Genomic DNA, 21,582 nt, shown 5'->3' with positions numbered 1-21,582 from the left:
CACGTTTGTCACTTGGCCCCTGCTCCAAAGCCTGTGTATTTGCAATGTGCAGGATACTGGTACTGAAACATGTGCGTTTATATCCGTGAGATAGCATTACATTAATGTACTGTTCACCCATATCCATGTTGTAATGTCAAGCAACTATAAATAAAGTTTTATAAAAAACGAAATTATTGTATGCTTGGACATAACCAAAGAAATTGCCCATCATTAAATGCACTGCATACAAAACAATTGTAGATACAGGAAAAGGCAATGCTTTTGCTGATCAGACTGCCAAAGCAACTCTCAGTCTTCTGTATCGCTTATCTATGTCTGCCACGCACGAAAGGAAGACAGACATTTAACACTATCTATATAGAGTGAAACTCATTCAGTCAGGCTACTGCCCAAGAATTAGAGGAATGGAAACAAACTGGGAAATATGTAGATGGGTGTTGGCTAGACACGCAAGATAAGGGAAAATGGAAATGACCACATCTATTTACCTTTAATATTGCCCTATGCGCATGGCCAGTCTCATGTCGGTGTAGAGGGAATGTACACATTGCTCACTACAGTGTGGAGTAACACTAAGCTAAGACCAGTCACGGCTGCTTTTTGTAAAAACTGTTTAGTAGGTGCATCCTACAACATTGGGAAGAGTGATGGAGCCCCAAAAGGACATTTCCATCCACCTGAATTTCCCTTTGAATCGTTACAAATAGATTTTATTGAATTGCGTCCTCGTCAAGGAAGAACAATGTGTTAGCGATAGTATGCATGTTTAGCAAATGGGTAGAAGCATTCCCCTTAAAAGACAATACTGCATTAAGTACTGCTAAAATATTCGTAAAGGAGTATTTACCCCGATATTATACTGCCACACACTGTTCTGGAGTGACAACGATGTGCATTTTGTTAATACCACAATGGAATTAGTGTGTAAAGCATTAGGCATACAGCAAGAATTCCATTAAATTTCCAAGGTATGTGCTAGCAGTGCCATGAGATCTGTTCTGCACTCAGGTGTTGGATTGTCTCCTTACGAAGTATTCATGGGCCGCCCAGCAAATGTATGGAGTGTGCCAAATCCAAAGAGACTGAAAAATGTGCCATATCCGCTGTTAATCAAGTAAAGAGTTGATAACCTGTCCATTCTCTGCAAACAGGTTGCTGATTGTCTACCAACAGCATTAGAGGGGTCAGGACATGGCATCCAGGCAGGTGAGTCTTTACAAAGAAATTTCAGTGAGCATCAGGACTGCAGCCAAGGTGGAAAGAGGCGGTGCAGGTGTTCCTCGCCACTCAGATGACTGTACTGTAATGACCGCAATCATTGGGTCCAAGCTTCACATATAAAGCGAGCACCATCCTCTGTTACCCACACCATTGACTGCCGTGTCCGGTGCTGAAAGCACCCCTTCTGCTGAGACATTTGACACTCACGTCATTGCTGCTAGCCCAAAAGACATTGCTGGAACAGTAGAGGGGCCAAGGTACAATCTAAGGCCAATTAAACTATAAGGAATCCCTTTCCGCAAGGGAAAACTGCAAGGCTGTCAAGACTGCCGACGTTTATGGACTTCAACCCTCCAAGGAGCAATTAAGCTCAGTGAAACCTGTCTTTTTCAAATTTCTTTTTGAGGTTATGTTTTGCTGCATATACAATCCATGCCAAACCATGAGAGTATGGCTATTTCACCCCAGAGAGGGTCCATGCATCTCTATGCTTCTGTCAAAGACAAAAATGGAAAATTGAATTGTTCCAAGGGGTTTGTATATGGAGTACTGTTAGGATTGGTTGTGTATTAGGTTGGTAGTTATTATTGGAATATTATGTAGCGCCAACCTTGTTTGGTACAGTAATCAGTCGTTCCAATGTCCCCCTGTCTGATACAGCAGTATCCTAGGCAAAGGATCAGAGAAAAATAGCTGTGTTCTCATGTCCCTACAAGCACATTGGATATAGGTGGTTTCCTGTGGCCTATGTTCACTTCTTTTGGTTGGAGGTTGCTATCCATTTTCATGGTAGTATTAGCAATAGTATTACATGTGTATGTATCAACTGACATATGAAGGAAGGCAAGTCAATAACTGTGTGCCTCAAACCATCATCCACTTCCGTTGCAACCACAAATGCTTTCATGATGCAGGAAAATGCCATTAAGGACAATTATGGCCATGGATATTACAGACTAGTGTTTTGACACTCACTTATGTGCATAGTAGAGGGTTCCTTAGTTCCAAAAGGTGGTGAAGAACGGATGCTCGAAGGGCCGTTTGTAAATCTAGCTCCAGCTTATGTAGAATTACTTAAATGAACAAGTGGTTCTTTCAACGTTCAGGAAAACCGGAATACACTTAGTGGGCTAATTCTGTTGGCTTAGCTTGCCGATGCACATTCCAAACTGAAGCGACAAACCAGATGGCTGACTGACAATCGTGTGCTAAAAATATTTCTGGTGCGTATTATGTTCACTGTGCTCCTTTTAACCATGTGTCACTCTGCTGGTCAATGTGTATAAATATGAACACGTGACAGAAGGCAGAGGTGTGGACGAAGCATGGAGTATTGCAAGCCTCTTGGAGCATGGCTCACGTGGTCCCCATCTACAAACGTGGTAGTAGGTTTGAGCCCAAAAACTATCAGCCGATCCCATTAATTGACGCCGACTAAGATCTTCTCTTTCCCATTAACTCACCTGGAGCAATGGGCCACCTCTGTGCGTAGACTGAATAGATTCCAGAATGGTTTTTGTAAGGGACACTCAACTAGCATTAATGGCCTCACTTTGAAGTCCATACAGGAATCGGCATGGGCTACCCCTGAAGGTTGTACTTATATGGCCTCAATAGATCTCTGCAGCGTTTGATTGCGTTGACTGGAATTGTTGCTTGATAAATCGAAGGTGGGTCTCCAAAGGCTCCTGAATATTTTCAATATACACCAAAGAGAAGAGGCTTCTAATTAATCCTAATAAAACAAGGATCTTGGCTTTTTCAAAGAGAAAATCCATAAAATGAAGATCCCTTTTGGATTGTGGATAATGTAACCAGTACCATTCTTGTATATTTGGGTTTCTACTTTGGGGAACACTCTGGCCAGAAAAATATCTGAGATCCCCCTGCAAACAGCATCCCATCTTCAGAGTCAGATAATTAAGATTATGAAGGGAAAATTGTTCCGAAACTCACATGGCCTTGAACTATATGGTGATCCTATTTTCAAACTTCTGGATCGGATTGAGTCAAAGATGTGGCGTAAGATCCTGGGCGTCCCTACCGCGATCCCTCTTGCAGCAATCATATTTGAATTAGGTATTTCATCTCTGAAGGCCTGTGTTGAGTGGTGCTTATTGTCCTACTTAAAACTGACCTCTTCAATCACTGATTCCATCTATGAGGTTCTGGGTGGAGGCCTTAAGAACTCTAATGATCCCTTATGGAACGCAATATCTTGCTCAGTTTGGTCAGAAATGCAAGCAACTTTCTCAAGAATCTCCTTGGATTTAGACACCTTAATTGCTAACCAGACCAAGGTAAAAAGGGCCCTGTATGACTAAGATTGGGTCACCACGACCAATCTATTTCACTCATACTCTTCTATGAGCCATCTAGCCGATGAGCACAAAAGACTGGTGACTCCCTCCACTGTGCTTTTACAATTTCCAAATCGGCATGATTGGGCTCCGCTTCTCTGGCTTCGTTTGAACTTAATCTTGCTCAGGAGAACCGTTACAACTGAAGGTAACAGTGGCTGCAGATTTTGTAATTCCGCTACTGAATCAATTAACACTTGCTATTAGATTGTGAAGCATTAACTGCCCGCAGGATGAAATTTATGGGGCCACTTTTGGTGTATCACACAAGTTTGACAGGTAATTTCCTATGGAAAGGATGTTTAAATATTCAGATTGCTCGGGAAGGTCTTGCGGTTTCAGCATTCATCAAAATTCTGAACTTGATGCAATATTGGTGTTTGTATGAATCGTCCAGTTTAAATAAGGTTACTTATTTTTGTTTATTTTATGTTTGGAAATTTTGTTTCATCTGAATTCTATTTTATCTGTATTAAATGCTATGATATGTATCGTACTGATTTGTAGTGTTTTCTTTTTATGCTCATTTAGTATTTGAGCTGTTTTGTAAAGGTTTGATCTAAACCAAATACATTCAAATAATTTTTTTTAAAAATATGGACAAAGTATCTGCTGTCGTTTTGCTCTCCGTTTCAACGGTATCCGGTAATATTATCCCCATATATATGGTCGCTGTAAATATCATCGCCGGGAAAAGGTTGTTGCGATAATATGTGGGTGACCATATATATATGGGGACAGGGGCAAAAAAGAAAAAGAAAAGTTTGGGGGTTGCGCGGGTGTCCCCTGCATGTTCCATGCAGTAATGTTGCCACAAAAAATAGCCATTTTTCTGTGATATTTTTGCATGGCGAGATTTGTGGCAACATTACTACATGGAACCGTTTCAACGCATTTTGAATTAAACCTTTGACTGCCAGTATCTCATTCTGTTGGGGCGTGTCCATAAGCGGGCATTATGAATTGATTACCCACAGTGTACAAAGCTAGCAGTGTGAATGCCCAATTTTGTTTGGTCCCACGGCATTCTCTTCTATTTTAGAATAACACAGATTTCGTATTCATCTGTGCCCGACACTGGAGCCGTGGATTACTCCATGCATGTGTACAAGAGGGCTGAACACACAGGTTCTCAGGAAAGGGGGTCTCAAGTTTTGCACTTGGCAGTGTATTTTTTGCATTGGGATCTATGTGATGACTGCGCATTCATTACTGCACAGCTGAAAATGTCAGATCGTTTACCACGAATCAATGCGAAAATGAATGCAGGGGAGACCCCACCAACCCCTTCACCTTAATGATTTCCCCAACCCACCCCCCCTCTATTTTCAGATCAATTTGTTGTAAACGATGCGCCATCTTAGCCCGTGAAGTAATTGTCTTTGCAGTAAACAGCTGATTGCTTTGCATTGTCCTCCACCCCCCCCCTGAATTGTGATCCTTCTGCTAAGGGACGTGGTCATGGTGAAGTGCCATTATCTACATAGGTAAGTTTGTGAATAGGTGTTTTGTGACTTGTGTAGCCCTACTGGCAGGTGTGTAGAAATGGTGTGATCGTGTTTCAAGTAGCAAGCTACTAGCTAAGCTAGCTACTAGCTAAGCATAACATGTCCCTTGCTGCCTCAATAATTGGCATGCTCAAAGCACACCATTGCTTTCTCAAGTTAATTGTTACTCAATAGAGGCAGGTGCAAATATTGAGCCTTGTTCTCGGTTCTTGGAGTTACTGCAAGTCCCCCATTTAGAGGTGGTTTGAGTTTTGCTCCTCCATGGGATCTGTTCCTCAAAGGTGTGACCAAATCTTAAGGGGTTTCCAGAGTGTAGCCACGTCTACGGAGTCGCTCTCGACTTTAAATTAACGTTTGCTCAATCGAGCCAAAAGCAGCTTTATTAAGACTAATTCCATGCACACATCTTTTGCCATTCAAACAGCCGGAAATATGAAGAACTCCATGACCAAATGATTACCCTGTGAGACATGATATAAAGTGGGCCAGGACAATAACATTCCAGAGAAGATGGTTTGTTCCCGAGCATTGGAAAACTACACTTTGAGTTCCCTGTATACAAATTAATCTTTCTCTGCACCAATCTAACTTCAAGAAGCAACGGAGATCACAGTAGGGGTAAAAGGCATACATTGGGAGCCAATCCAACAACATTTATGATGGTCATTTATGGTAGCACAACATTTACAGTTAGTTGAAACAGAGCACTGCTGAAAGCGGGGTCTGGGAGAGAAACAAGGAAGTGGTTGTAAATGGAGGTCGTCAGGAGCGACACTGGTCTGGTTAGGTTCAGGGAGTACATTGTGCGGTTGCGAAGTAGGTGCCGCATGAAAGGGATGTCTTGATTTCTTGTCTGATAAGTAGAAGGATGGGGGTGAGTCTGATGTTGCCATGTATGACATTACAGTCAGGGGAGAGAAGGAGCATAGACTGAGAATACATATTTCCAGGTACTCTGTTTTGCTTTTGTGCTGCCTAAATCTGGCCGCATGCTGGCTTCTGGTGAAGTGCGGACCGCCAGGGATGGGGACCTTATTTCCCGGTAGGTTGGAGTGTGCATGGTGAACGTTTGTATATGGTAGATGTGGTATTGAAGGTGATGCACACTTGAAGGGATAGCCAGTGAAGTGTGATTAGGGCGGGTGTAAATCGTGTTACTACTAGAGACCTAGGAGGCGAGCAGCTTAAAAGGATGCTTCTTATAGATGGTAGGGTGGTGGCGAGTAGGCTAGTTAGTAGGGCTTTTCTGCCTTTCAGGTGAAATAGGACGTGGGCCTGTACAGTGGAACTGAAGCTTACGACTGGTAGGAATGGCTCGATTATCCGCAGAACAGAACGTGCGGTCTGAGTTTCTTGCCATGTGTGTTTGGAAGCATGGTGGCTCTGTATATGGAATCCCAGAGGCTTGGCGCAGGGTGTCAAGCTGTGGGATGAAGCCTGGGAAGTGCATTGCGGACAGCCATGCCTGGATGTGGCAGTGTCTGGTGTCAGGGAGGACAAGAAATCATTGCATTGGCCCTTCGCACCAATGTAGGTGAAAGGCGTCTGTCACATACCTATCCGTGAGTGCAAAGTGCATGTTGGCATTGTCCTCATTACTCCCAATGATATTAAAAAAGTTAATGTGTTGTATTGAATATATGAACAAAACACTGATATGTATAATTTCAATTACAAAAAAACTGAGGGGAATGGAGCAAGCAGACCTTTCACAGATCAAACTACACATTAATGAAACATCCAATAGAATAATAAAAAGAAGACTAAGGGAGTGCCCAAAAATTAGAAACATCACTTACAAAATGGACTGAGCTGAGCGGTGTGGAAAGTTAAACATCAATGTTGTTTTAACTATTGGCAAGGTGCACCAAATGAGGGCGTAGGACACAAATATGGGAGCAGGGGCTATGGGGTTCAAGAGAACAAAGTGAGTAATGCACACCGGGACATTTTTGCTAGTGTCCGGCATATCATAAATAGAATTTCCTGTTGGACAAATCTAAGATTTCGGTCTACTTTCACAGAAATCACAATTTACCCGATAATAAGTATGTAGTTTGTATTTACATTTTCAAACACCAAAAGGCTAATAAACTAGAGTTTGACCATTACATATTTGACTGCAAAGCTCCCACTGAGCCCCAAGATGTCCAATTCAAAGTTGTGTGTATTTGATAAGTAATGGAATGCCAAAAGCCATATTAAAGATAGAAGGGAGAGGCTCCTTTGCTAGTGCATTTGTTCACAGCACTAAAGGAGCTTTCAGCGACCGTGAACAGAGCTTTTGTGCATCAGAGATCAATAAGTGAAGCAAGGGAAGAGTGATGGCAACATTATATTGACAGATGTCCAGTGTAAAATCTTTGTAACATCACATGTGGATGAAACCAAAACCTCAGTTACACACATCCCAATTAAGGACAGATCTCGAGTGTGGGAAATCCTTCTCTACCCTCCCAAAGAAAAAGATTTTTCAATTCATTTTCAGCCTTTCATAGAGAGACTCAGTGTTGACCTGCTCAAAGCATAAAATTATAGTTATTTTGATATTATGTATTTTCCCCAGCGACTAATTGGAGATTATGCAAACACTTACATTTTTCAAAAACAATTCTTACAAGTCCAGAGTACTTTTAATAGCTCTCGACACGAACTTCAAGATATGTAAACTAATTCATGACAAATATCTAAGCCCAAAACGATGGATGCTTTACAAATTGAGTTGTTAAGGAAGACTCCGTTTTAGCCCTATTAACCTTAAAGTATGATATCCTATCAGCCTCATCAGGGAGACTGAGCTGGTTGCATGCAGATGTTTCACAATGAGAGGATTAACCAGGAATATCAGTGTAAAACCTTGAAGTGTGGTTGTGATCAGAATGTTCAACGATTCCCTTGTGGCTGAATCAAGATTCGCATATCATGTATGTTCCACTGCAAATCTGAATTTAATCTGAAATGGTACAGTTGACTGAGAGTCTTTGAACTAGAAGTTAGTTTGTAAAATCTTTAATAGCAGCAGCGGAGGAAACAGAAGACGAGCACAGAGATGTACCGATCCCATACAATTCCAATCCATGCATCCCAGCTCCCCTAAAATCACATATCTTTATCCCTTTTTTGTTTAATTAGTTTCAATAAAGCGAGTGGAATATCATGGGATCTAGGAGGGATGTCATTAGTGCAATACAATATGTTGTGTAACCAGGCCATCCCAGGCACCCAAGGTAAAAACAACGTTTATGTTAAATAACTTTGCGCTGCTAGGAACACATACAAACAGCATATGACATTTTCATAACTGTGGTAGTATGTAAGCAGCATTTATCAGTGTGCTTTTCTATAAATGTGGCAGTGAAACTACTCTAAATAATTCTGCTGGTGCAGCAGTTTCAAACGTGGTGCTAAGTGCATCATTTATACACCTCCATTATTCTTCAATGTATACCATTTAATTAGTTTCCATTCTGTTACCTGCTTTGAGGCATAGTTTTATTTTAAAAAAAAACACATTGCATAACTCAATTATATCAACTTAGTTACATTTCCCATCAACATTCTGAATGCACCTTTACATGACTTTTCTTTGTCCACAGCAGTAAACTTAGTGTTGAACAAATCCAAAGCAGTTTAGGGTATATAGTAAATATTTCATACATATGAGAATAGAAACCTCAGAGGTAAAGTTGACCTGTAGTTTCATTCTGACACATGATCTGGAAGGGATAAATGTCTAGTGTGTAGGGGTTTATCTAAAACACAAACAGAACACCTCTTCTGGGTATGACCAAAATAAACAGTTCAGGGTGGGATCAAAAATAAGGTTTTAGGGGTATTCCTATCCAGGGGATAATGGTCTTCCCTAGGACCTCTAGCTATAATCCACTCTTAGGGATGCAGCGCCCATCTGCTACATGTCTCCAGGGCACAAAGAGGAGCAGGCTGGTAATCAACATTAAAAGCATCTCCCCCTTTGGGATTGGCCTCTCAACCGTAAGACTATGTGACCACGTGTTATGGGTTCATGGGGATAATGGTCTTCTCCTGGATCTCTAGGTGGTGCTCTTCGGTCTTAGTCTCAGGGAAATGGAGCCAAACTGCTTCTTGACTGAAACTGCCAGCTTCAGAGAAATAGTGACCAGACACTTCCTGCTCACAGGGGCATATCACTGTACCCATTACTTTTATTGCACATCAAAAAGGATAGTGACTGGCACACTGATTAATGATCCAGAGTTATACTACTCCACCTCACTATGAGGGCGAGTGTGCCCATATCACTCAAAAGGATCTCTTACACCCTTCGATTCATCTCTTGCTTGTGGATTTTTCTTTAGAAGGGGTATAGTTCCCTTTCCAATCTCTAGTTTGTATTGCTCCTTTCTCTAAGAGTTAGAGTTCTCTCCTCAATCAGGATAAATGGGGTGCCCTTCACGGGTTAGGCTCAATGTTAACTAAGTCAAAAGGTGTCCGGGTCCTGAGATTACCTGCTAGGATTTTCTACAACTGCTTAGGCTGCTCTCCAAGAGACCTCAGAGCTCTCCACAACTGGCCTTTTGGCCTCAACCTACTCTTCAGTATTCCTGGTAAATAGTGCCTCCTGTTGCTCTCCTGACCTCTCCAATCTTTACAGGGTCTCCGCTTCTTGCTCCAGGCCTCAGTCACCTCTGCTGCTCTTCCCCCTGCCTCCATCTTTTAAAGGTCAAGCTCACACTCCAATTAAATGCGCTTTGCAATAGGTGCCATCCAACCTCCTCTTGAATTGTGCCTCCAGAAGGACTACAGGACCTATTACGTCGTCCTGCGCCCGGGTCCACACTGGAGCACACCAACTCTGCTCCAACTCCTCTTCCATCAAATGTTTTTGTAGCACCTCTAGGAATCCATGCCTACCCTTGCCACCAACTTCCCAGAACTTGGATCCAGGGGTTAGTCCTCGGCTTTCAAATTCCATTTGTCAGGAAAGCCGGTGGAAGTCTGTATTTTAACGTCAGCATTAAAAATTACAAATAAACCCTCCCTGACATGCAAGCATGTTGGGCAGCATTTAATGTCAATTGTAAATGCTGCTACCATTTACAATGGATCCCTATGGTGTCCGCCTGCTTTAAGCTGGTGCATTTGCGCTGGCATGAAAATCCAAACCGGCGCAGATGCTGGAGCATTTGTATCGAGGAGATGAGGAAAGGTAAGTTACGCTTCCGCCCTACAAATGAACGAAAAGGGGGTATTGTTAATGCAACACGTAAAAGCCTTATGCAAGGCTTTTACACCGTTCATTAAAATTACACCCCCATACAAAATGAGTTCCTGAGGAATTTTCTGTTGCTGAACCTTTACAGTAATTTAGGCTGATTGGCCTCATTCATTCCATAGCGCAGGATTGGGGTCTCCCATTTTTTGGCAACAGCTGAAATGAGACATGCAGATGGCCAATTCATGAATTGGCATTTGGAACCTGGGTTAACCAGATCACTCAACCCAAGGTAAATCTCACAGCTACTTCATCAACAAAAACCTTTTTGGGAACGAAAATATCTGTTACAGCGCACAAAGCATCACAACACAAAGCCCACCAGATACTGTCCACAGCAAAGATTTGCTTAATGCAAAGGGCGGAGGTGGGAGGCTAGAAGCTGTGAATCTGTTCAATTCACCAGGGAGATCCCAGAGTGGTGTGTGAGGAATCGTGAGGAGAGACGGAGGGAGACCGACCAGCGAGCAGGTCCACAAGTGGTGAGAGTGCAGGACGCGAGTTGCAGGAGAAAAGGAGAAATAAGCAGACAGCTGGTTGATGGGAGTTGGTATCCCAGTACAAACTCTGTAGGGCAAGAATATGGACGAGAAGCTACAGGGGAAGGAGTTAAATGAGGAACAAATTAACAGAATGCACTTAGTGCTGGAACTTTCAGGAAGGTTCCTAGCGCCATTTGTGGTTGCGATTGAATGGACACACTGCATGCTGGTACTCATAGGCAATGTTCCTGAAGCAAATCTACTTGAAACTGGGAAGAACCCAGTGCCTCGATGCCCCAGGGCTGTTCGTGCGCTTTACAAATGTAAAAAATAAATAAAATAAACCCAAGGGCTGGGGATAGTCACTGAAGAACCCAAGGGCTGTGGATAGTCACTGAAGAACCCAAGGGCTGTGGATAGTCACTGAAGAACCCAAGGGCTGGGGATAGTCACTGAAGAACCCAAGGGCTGGGGATAGTCACTGAAGAACCCAAGGGCTGTGGATAGTCACTGAAGAACCCAAGGGCTGGGGATAGTCACTGAAGAACCCAAGGGCTGTGGATAGTCACCAGTTAGTAGCATTCTGGGCTAGCTGACACCCTGTGTTTAACAGAAACCTTTAAACTCGATCTCTTGTCCGAAACGTATTTTAGTCGTTTGCCAATGGAGAGATAGTAATCCTATCCCGCATGTTTGCATTTCACATTAGCAGAGGAAACAATATTTGACCTTTTTCCCCCCCTACAGCAACCCGATAATCTAACTTTCTGATCAAATAAAAATCAACCTGCTTTAGCATTTTCTCATCCTGTTAGAAGGTAGCTTATATGCATAATTCTCGATTGGCAAGTAGTCTGGTCACCTAAATTCATTACACAAGGATTAGGCTATCGAAGACTGCATTTCGCATTCTGGCACTGGTAATAGCTTATCTGTAGTTATGGTTTAATTGTACACCCCCACAGCAAGACCCCTTTCTGAGATAACGACTCTTGTGCTCTTCAGTGAAACGGCACAAAACCTTCCAAAACAAATATACCTCGGACTTTGAATTTTTATGCTACGTTCGAGTCAAGTTCCGTCGCGTGGGGGTGGGGTAGTGAGCGTAGGAGGTCTACGATGCAAACTCCCATAGGGAATTTCTGAGATCTACTGCAAGAAGCCGAAGCACGGATTTCAACTAAACTTGAGAGAAGCTGCACCTGGGCAACTTGCGACATGCACTTGGTTTGGTGAAAATCAGTCCAGCAGGGTTTTATTAAAAATACTACAATACCTGGCGCTCATGCCAGAATTTGACTAATTGTCTCTCCGGACACGGATGACAGCAATGCAAAACTTGAGATTGGTTAAGGAAACAGTTTTTGATGAGGCATAATTGGGCAGAAAATAGTTCTGTGGTCACCATCTTGCTGCGTGAATACCAATAGCCGGGTGTGCCTCAGATGGGTAAAACCTGCCTCTCAAAAAAGGCAGGCCAATAAATCAGGTCTGCATTGAAAGAAACTGACTTATTGAAATGTGGGGTTTTGCTATAGTAATATTTAATTATTTAACCCCTGCAACAGTGCCTATAGGGCAAGACATGCCATGCACTTTGGGAAGTGTCTCTGGGGCATAGCCCGCAGGCCAGCACCTGGTGTTCTACCCCCAGCTACACCTCCTGCATAATCTATGATGCATCCAGATTATGGTCTGTACCTTGCACACTATTTCCTACACTTTATGTTAATTCCCAAAACATGTGCACCCAATCTTCCCTTTGGTGTGCACATATAGCACTCTCCACGCCTACCTTGTGCCATCTTATTCAGTCTATTTAGGGTGTAATATTACTTCGATTAGACTCCATTGTCTTCACACACCCAAGGCAACTCTCCTGAGCTCATATTCCTATCTTCCAACCTGGTCTCCTCGACTCCCATAAATGAACAGTCGTACTCTGCATTTAAAAAACTGGTCAAAACCTGGCCTTTTGACAAATATGACTAGTCCGCAATATAATTGATTACGGTCTTTGTAACTGCATGACTTCTTGTACCTCTGGGTTTGGGTGTTCTATAAATGCTATAAATAAAATAAATAAAGTGACCCCCCCCCAATCAGACCACTCATTCACTTCACCCTTTCTATTCCTTCCCACCGTCCCATCCCCCTCATCTAGCACCAAACATTTAATCCAGATTCCATGGTGCTCACCTTGATGTCATGATCTTGCTCCTCCAGATAGTTCAATATCCTGGACTTGAGCCTCTACCAAATTCAACTCTGCACCGTCTTAACCACCTAATGATTACTACCCTGCCCACTCATTCAGCGCTTGCTTCCAGGCCCACCTGCTAGTCTCCTCAACCATGGATCACCCCAGCCACCTAGCTGCTGCGGACAACAGTGCATCACTGCTTGCGCCATAGGCTCAACGACTGATCCCCACTCTTCCGAGTGCTTACAAGTAATCTCTAGGGACCCTGGCCACAGCTCTCGACAGACAATCCTCCTATTTCACTAATTCCATTTCCTCTCTGCTTGCTCACACACAAACCATCCATGACCTTCCAGGCCATGCTCCCTGCCCCCAAGAACTGATTTACTTCTCTCTGCCAATAACAAATGTTTTCACTAAAATCAACAGAATACAGGACCCGTTGTCCACACATCTCTCACTATCTAGCACATTCTTCCCTTCTTGCATCTTCCACACACTCGCTTCTCGCTCAACTTCTACCCACCTTTCGACTTGCCAACCCATCTTGCACTCCCATTGACCCATTTGCACCACAGATTGTTATGGGAATAGCACATCTCTCCACCTTATTCAACCCATCTCTCTAAACTGGTATCTTCTCAGCCTGGTACAAAACAGCCACAGTCATACTCCACCTAAATAAACCAACTGCTGGCCCCAACAACCCCTTATTTTACAGATACATCTCTTTCCTTCCCTACCACACTAAAATCGAGAGATGCTTTCACTTGCAGACATCCTCCCATCTGCATTTCGGCCCAAATACTCTGAGATTGCACTCATCCATGTCATAATTCCTCTTACCACTGCCCACCACTGTCATCTCTCCTCGGTTCCCATCCTTCTACTCCTCGGTTCCCATACTTCTAGACCCTTCCATTTTTCTAAAGGCAGATGGGCCATACCCCTTATCCTTTGAACTCTTCCCCTTCTTGGCTGCAAGGACTTCGTCCTCTACTGGGAGGCCTCTTATCTCTCTCTGACTGCTCTTCATCTAATGGCACACCAGAAAATCCCTCAATATCTCTTCCGTCAGGTGTTGCTCAAGGACCAGTCCTAGGACAACTCTGCTTACACCGCCTCCCTCTGCAAACCCATTTCCACCTTTGGCTTTAACGTTCACCTCTTTGCTGACAATACTGCTATATTCTACTCCTCCCCCTCTTTCATCAATGCAATCGTTAAATGTATAACCAACTACCAAACTGCCCAATACCACTTGAGGACTCTACATGCCTCATGCTAAACTCTTCAGTGATGGAAGTCATCTAACTCGCTGCTTTCAACACCAACCCACTCTTCCATCGCCTTTCTGTCTGACCTCACCAATGGCTCGTAACATGGGGGATTCTCTTGGACAGAGACCTGAAACTCTACCAGTTCATCATGGCTTCCGCAGCCAGACCCATCCACCTAAACATTAGAAACATCCTCCCACACCTCACATACCTCTCAACTAAAACCATTATCTGTACTCTTGTGCTCAACAACTGCATAGTCCTACTTCTTGGACTAACGTCTACTCCTTTCCTGCCCTCAACAAAGTCCTCATTCATGCAAAATCACCATCTTTATATTCTAGCTAATCCATCTTTCTCTCTGCTACCTGTGCAGAGACTGAGTGGGGGAGTCGGACAAAGGGGTGGCATGTTTCAACACGTTTTTATTCTTAGAAATAAAGAAAAGATCCCACCTCTCCCGATCTCTAAAGAGTTGTCTCTACCTAATCAAATATTAACTCTAGTGCTCGTCTTCAGGATATTTGTCCAAATGAAGTGTCCGTCCTCTGTCAAAAACCTACTCTAACCCTACTACTAGTTTAAAAAAAGGTTCCTGCATCCAAATGAACAGTACCAGTAGAATGACCCCCTTCTTCTGGTGAACAGACTCAATCTTTATTTTCCAACCATCTTTTGCATTAGTTTGATTCAACAAGAGGGTATGGTCAGGAAAAGGACTTTCTTCTGACCCTCCTCGCACAGCCTTGAGTGCTGTCTGGGGATATATTTTCTAGCAATAGTCCTCAAAAGGCTTCACTTCTTCCCAAGTGCTTCTGAAAGCTCGCTTTACAATTCCAGCAATTCTGACGTTATGAAGATTTCAGGATAGCTCTTGCTGTCTGGGTCCTCTTTAATCTTAACTAGATTACCACTGTAATGAGGCAGATTCCTCCCGATGCACTCTTGACCTCTGATTCTCCAAATGCTTCCACTGGGATAAGGGAGATTGCTTCAGAGGCTTTCTTGGCTCTGGGTTCGCTGGGTATCACTACTGTGATGGGGGAGATTACTCCAAGGCTTTGTTGACTCTTGGTTATAAGGCTGTCACTTGTATGATGAGGGAGATCACTCCCGAAGCTTGCTTGGTTCTCAATTCTCTGGGTGTCACTACTGTGACAAAGGAGATTACTCCCAAGGCTCTCCCGATTCTTGATCTGCCCCAACTCCTACTGGGTCTCCCACTATTCCCATTACATGTTGCGTGTCAAGAGTGTTTTCGGTTCTTCCTCGGGTGCTGGACTGACTCGTGTTGCTTCAGCACTTTGTTTCCTTCACTCTGCTACCGGTTGAGTCCTTGTGGCACCCCAGAGACTTGGGCCACAAGCTTCTGGGACAGTTCCTTGATGTCCCCACTACCAGGGATCTGCGTACTTGCAACTTTTGTGTTCCCAGTTTCGAACTTCTCGGGCTGGGCTGGCTTCACGCCGGCTGCTCTCTCCCTTTGCCATTCCTTTCTTTTTCTTTATTTCCTGAGGCTGGCTCCCCACAGTGTCCCTCTTTACTGTTATTGTAATCTTTATGCCTCGTTGGGGCCAACTCTTCTCAGTATAGTCAGGCAAACATTACTCTGCAGGTTTCTTTGGCTCTTCTTTGTCAGAGTTATATTAAGTGGTGAATCAAAGACTGAAGAGACATCTAACAGGGACTTGGTCCCAAGGGAAAAGGGGTTGGAGAGTTCATTCATAGAACATGAGTCCCTATCCCCAGGAAGGGAGTCTCTCCCTGTGAGGTCCCACTTCCTGACAGCCTAGGGTGACTATTGTGTAACAGCCGCATCTCCCTAGCCTCACAGGGAAGGTCTATCCCCTGGAAAGAAGTGACGAGATCCCGTGAATCATCACATACCACGCTGAATGGCTCTCGCTTTTCTTCTGGAGCGTTCTGCTCTCTGCATCATTACCTGTCCACCCCCTGCCCCACGCCTCCTCACACTTCTGCTAATTTTCCTTAGTTACCCCGCTCCACTGGAATGATCTCCCTCTAGCCAACACATCCTTCTTGGTTTCTATTCGAACACCTTCTACACGTCGTTCAATCCAACAATGATCTAATGTAAAGCACCTTATCCTAGGACTGCCTCTGCTCTATTTGAAATTACACCCCGTTTTTAAATACAATTACATTTCCTTTCCCAATTTATTCTCCCACTTCTGTTGAAGCTTCTGGTCTCCTATCTGTCCCATCTCCAACAAGTACATATATCTAACTATAATGTTCTTGCCTACCATTGATGATAGTGCTCCAATATCCCTCCTATATTCCTCTTCTGTCATACACACTGAATAATTGAAAAAGGTGTTGGTGGATACCATGTATTCCATCTTTAATTGCTGAAAGCTCTTAATGGTCCTAGCTTCAAATGCCTGATCCAAATCCTCACCTGTACCTACTTTACTGCATATTCATCCCACAGCCCCCCTGTACTGTGCAGTATTTTATGTTTCTCACTTAGATTCTGCTGTAATCTCTGTACCAGTAGCCTTCCACACACTCACGTTTACCATAAACTGAACCACCTTTGTTACAAATCCTTCCGCTAAATTAGCAGTAAGTAGCCTCTTTATAGCAGCTATAGATACTGCTCTGTAATATTTCTGTAGAACCAGTAACTCCACACCCCAAAGTTTTTATACTACTACAAATTGTCTATTTATCCTCTTATGTTCAGAAGCCCATATGTAGCCCAAAGTGGCCCGATTCAAATTTTGGAACTAAAGCCATCCTTATGTGCCCATCATAAAGGCAACAAAGGAACATTCTGAAGTTTCATTTATGTTATATTCACTACCTTTGCATAGTTTAAATCATGTAGTGCATGCAAATCCTCTTTTCTATAGAGAGCAAATCTCATCAGATCCCAGTTCAACCAGTTAATTGGTCAACATTGTAGCTATCGCATTTACTAAAATAACCTCCCTTAGGGATGCATCAATTGTTTAGCCCAATACTTTAGAATATTCAGATACCAGAGTATCAGCCATAGATTGTTTCTAGATTTATAAAAGGCAAGGCAGTATTATCAGTATATAATTTGGATCTAGAAAAATTAGAGACATCAAAAGCCTTCTTCACCCAATTTTCTGATAGTACTTCTATAGCAAATGGCCCCATATAAAAAGTAAAACAAAAGAATATAGTACAGCCCAGCCTCGTTCCATACCCAATCTTAAAGTGGCCCACTATATTTGCTACAATTTTCAACTTAGCATTTGCGCTTCATATACTTTTTTTTTAAATCAGGTCCATGCAACTTCTTTGCCAGCATCTTCATTCCATAAGTAAATGGAAAATCAAATGCGGTTTCTGCTTCTATCAAAGATCTTACCATTGGTATCCTCTGTAGATGTGCTACTGCTATAGCCTCCATCAGATGTGTGTTCAAAATCATGCTTCTTTAACAAATATGGTATTTTGGTCTCTTCCATCTTAAATCGTCAAGTCAAGGCATAATCTTTTTGCAAATACCATCAAAGGCATTTTATAGTCTATATTCAGTGGAAGTATACATTTTAAACCACATATCAATTACTTTTCCTCGTTTTACAAATACTGTGATTAATCTCTTCAATAGGTATCCTGGGGAAGATTTGTGACATCACAGCATGACAGAAATCCATCATGAGATTAGGGAAGGAAAGAGCTACTTGCTCATCGAGGGTGTGATGGGCGAGAGGCATACTGTGTGACCCTTTTCCAAAACATGAGCAAGATTTGACATAGCTCTAGTGAAGTTAGCTAATGGAGGGCTAGACCAGGGGGGTCTTTAAGGATATAAAGCTAGCTCTTGATATGGGTTGCACTGTGGTGTATCTGACACACACTACTCAAATGATCATCTACTCACCGTCTGATAAGAGAAGGTCACCAGCACCAGGTAAGTAACCCACATCCTCAGTAGGCCTGCTTTATAACAACTGCCTGAAATCCTAGAGGAGAGAGAGAGAAAGTGTATAAGAATAATGTATGGCAAATATGGGGGGGTGAAGTAATGTCAGACAAGAGGGGATGAAATAATTTAGAGGAAGAGCAAGAGAGCTTGAAATTGAGAGAAGAAAACAGTAAAAGCAGCCTTGGCACACGCATACCTATCCACCCATACAGCAGCCCTGGAAGCACTGAATGAATATAGTACTATATAGTACTAGCGCCAGCACAAAAAGCAGACACAGCTGCAGCTCCACCAAATCTGTCCATCAATGCAACCTCGGAAGTTGGAAAACCACCCACAAATGCATCATTAGCTTCTGCTAAACCACTGATCAACACAACTGTAGCACCAGCAATATCTACTAATGCCAGCTCAGCATCAGAAAACTACCCACCAGGGCCACCTTGTAGTGTGATGAATCCTGCAGCATCATAAATGATTTCCTGGTGATGACCCCCTCCCACATGGCGTAGGGATGGGAGCAGATACCTGATCCTGGGGGTGGTATTATGGGTTACATGTCTAACGAAAACTTCCAGTGAATTAATGAAAACAATGTCAAATTTGTTTCTCTTTAATTTGGGGGGTTCCCCCGCAAACCCCATTTCCACAGCTTTTTTACCCTCCCCATGCGCCCCCCACCTTTAAACCTTTACCCCATCCCCATATATATTTTTAAAGCTTGTTCTTTATTTTTCGTTATAAACACTGTATACCGTATTATAAAGGGAGGATCATGTGAGGGGACGACCATCGGGAGGAAGTGATGACTCCAATGGAAGAGACATCCCTTACTGCCGGACTGCTGCTTGCCTGCCTAAACATTTGCATTCCCTTTGTGCAGTTTCCCTGAATAGAGCCAACTTTTCATTATCTTGGCCTATGTACCCAGGTCTTTGGCTTTATCGCCATCCCTTTGCAGATCCCCAAGTGTTGCCATGTGTTAAACCAGCTCTCTTCCAATTGTCTTGAGGATACCACATTCTTTAGCGATACAGATCCCCCCAATGATGCATTTAAAGGCATCCCATAATATAAAAGACGCCACTAAGCCCTCATTTTCCCTAAAAAAGGGAATTCACTCCTAAACCTCAGATCGAAAAACTCCATCTGTTAGGGCCTCATGTTTGAACTTCCAGCCCACTGTGCTCCCCAACCTCCCGGAGCCTCAATGTGCGCACCCACAGGTGAAAGATCGGGCAGTGTATGCGCCTACATTGCACATTCTGCCACCCATCTGGCTCCCCTATCTGACATCAGGATATAATCTATGCGCAAGGGCCATTGGTGCACTGACGAGTGAAACTTGTATTCTTGCCCTGCGGGGTACCCATCTCTTCGGATGTCCATCAGCCCATACAGCCTGCCCAACTACAGTATTTTGTCTGCTGCCTTTGTGATTGGCTTGGGGTTACCCACTGATATATCCATCCCAGGATACAACACTGTTTTGAAATCACCACCTCAAATAATCACACCATCCTCATGCCTAAACGACTGCTGTTCAACCGAGTCCAAGTACTTCAATAATCAGTATTTGGTGCATAACAATTAACCAGTGTGAAAGTGCATTTATGTATCACACCCGTAAATATCAGCTCCCTATCCTTCCCTGACCGCCTCTATGAGATGAAAGCCAAACGACTTATGGACAAGAATGCACCCCCCGCCTGAGAATGAATAGGAGGAATAGTAGCGATGACACCCCCATTGCTTTACAAACTGCTTCCTTGTCTAGAATTAGATGGGTTCCTTGTAGGAAGGCAATATAAGTGCAGTGCCGGGCTAGGTACCATAATACCTTCAGTGCCTTTGAAAAGCAGTTAAGACCCTATACATTCCAAGTGATGAGATTAATCAGTGCATTACTATACTGCAGTATTTTCCACAGTGAGAATGCATCTAGTGGTCCACCCTCCAAGACCAAACCCCTCAATTTAGGGCTCTCTGGTCCTTGCTTCCGACCCCCTGAAGACTATGGGCCTCATTAGGACTGTGGCAGCCGCGGAATGTACAGTGCCAATAAGGGACCAGCACTGTACATTCCGGGCCTTCACATTCTGAGGTCTGCAGCGGGTCATGCTGAGGAAGTCTGGTAAAACCAGGCGTCCTTAGCGGGACCCGCTAGCAGTCCAGGATGCTAACAACGGGCCCATCATTAACATCCCCTCCATTCCCATTGAGCCCTATGGGGCTGAAATGGGAATGGTGGTTTCCAGATGCCAGAAAAGGGCAATAACTGGGTCCGCCAAGATAGGCATGACCCAGATATTGCCCTTTTCTGGACCCCGGAAAAAATTGTTACCAGTGGCAGCCGTGCCCTTAAGGGCACAGCTACCGTCAGGGTCCTAATGAGGCCCTATGTGTCGCACTAACTGCCATGAGCTAAAACATGTGAAACAGTACTTATACTAACCATGCTCGTATGCCCTCCCACAACCCAACCAGCAACCGCAACCTACTGGTAATTAACCCCTACCCCATCAACCACCCCCCATTGTATGTATGCCTATTTCACCAGGGAGGTCACCCGGAGCTCCTACCCAGCACCCCCTCCCCCATAAAACAACCCAGTCCTTAGCCTCTCATACCCCAACACGCATGGATTCCCCCAGACTCCCCAGAAGTCCGGCATCGGCAATGGATGAGCCTTATCCTGACAGGGTGATCGAGGTGACCGTGGTGAGTCCAAGAAGTCTCTAGCTTTCTCTGGCGTTTGAAAGAACAGGGACTTTCCTTTGTGCTCCACTCAGAGCTTTGCAGGAAACATAGCATATTTTATGCTTCTTACCCTCATGGCTCATTTGGTGTCCATATAAGATTTCCTCGATGTTTTAACTTTTTCTGAGAAGTCTAGGAAAATACAGATCTGGTCCCCTTTATATACCAGTGCCTGTTCTCTCATGGGAGCCGTAGAACTGCATCCCAGTCTCTATAATTGAGCAGGTGGTCTATGATTGTGCCCCCCACACCCTCAGTATAGGACTTGATTCCAGATCGAGTTCTTATAACGTATGATTCGTTCAATTTCACCCACTGCCGATCCATCCTCTACCGCCGATATCAAGTTCTCTGCTTCTTCCAGATGTTCACCATGTTTATCCAGCCATACCTTCATATGATCGACCTTGCAGGTGACAGTCAACTTGGTGGCCTTGCTGTGTATCCCAGCCTGAAGTTGTACAAAGATCTCCTTAATGTCCCCAAGGTCCCCTGTCCCACCACACCAGTGGGTCGACTCACCTTGGGTTCTGGTGGGTTCATCCCCAACGCCCTTCCTTTTTTTACTGGAAGTACTTAC

General features: G+C 43.7%; 1 protein-coding gene across 2 annotated transcripts in view; it reads right to left on the bottom strand.

The window, feature by feature from the left end:
* The window catches only part of SERPING1 (serpin family G member 1), a 396,098-nt gene that overhangs the window by 352,085 nt on the left and 22,431 nt on the right, over window positions 1-21,582 (bottom strand). For both annotated transcript variants that reach the window (XM_069629023.1, XM_069629022.1), the window contains exon 2: window positions 18,198-18,279. In XM_069629023.1, coding sequence (XP_069485124.1) covers window positions 18,198-18,242 — 45 coding nt within the window. In that variant the 5' untranslated portion in view covers window positions 18,243-18,279. The remainder of the gene's footprint in view (window positions 1-18,197; window positions 18,280-21,582) is intronic.

The sequence above is a fragment of the Ambystoma mexicanum genome, chromosome 12, assembly GCF_040938575.1.
Source record: "Ambystoma mexicanum isolate Mex_15411 chromosome 12, UKY_AmexF1_1, whole genome shotgun sequence".
Classification (NCBI taxonomy): Eukaryota; Metazoa; Chordata; class Amphibia; order Caudata; family Ambystomatidae; genus Ambystoma; species Ambystoma mexicanum.
The sequence above is the reverse complement of the archived record's forward strand: the minus strand, read 5'-3'. Positions and strand labels throughout refer to the sequence as shown.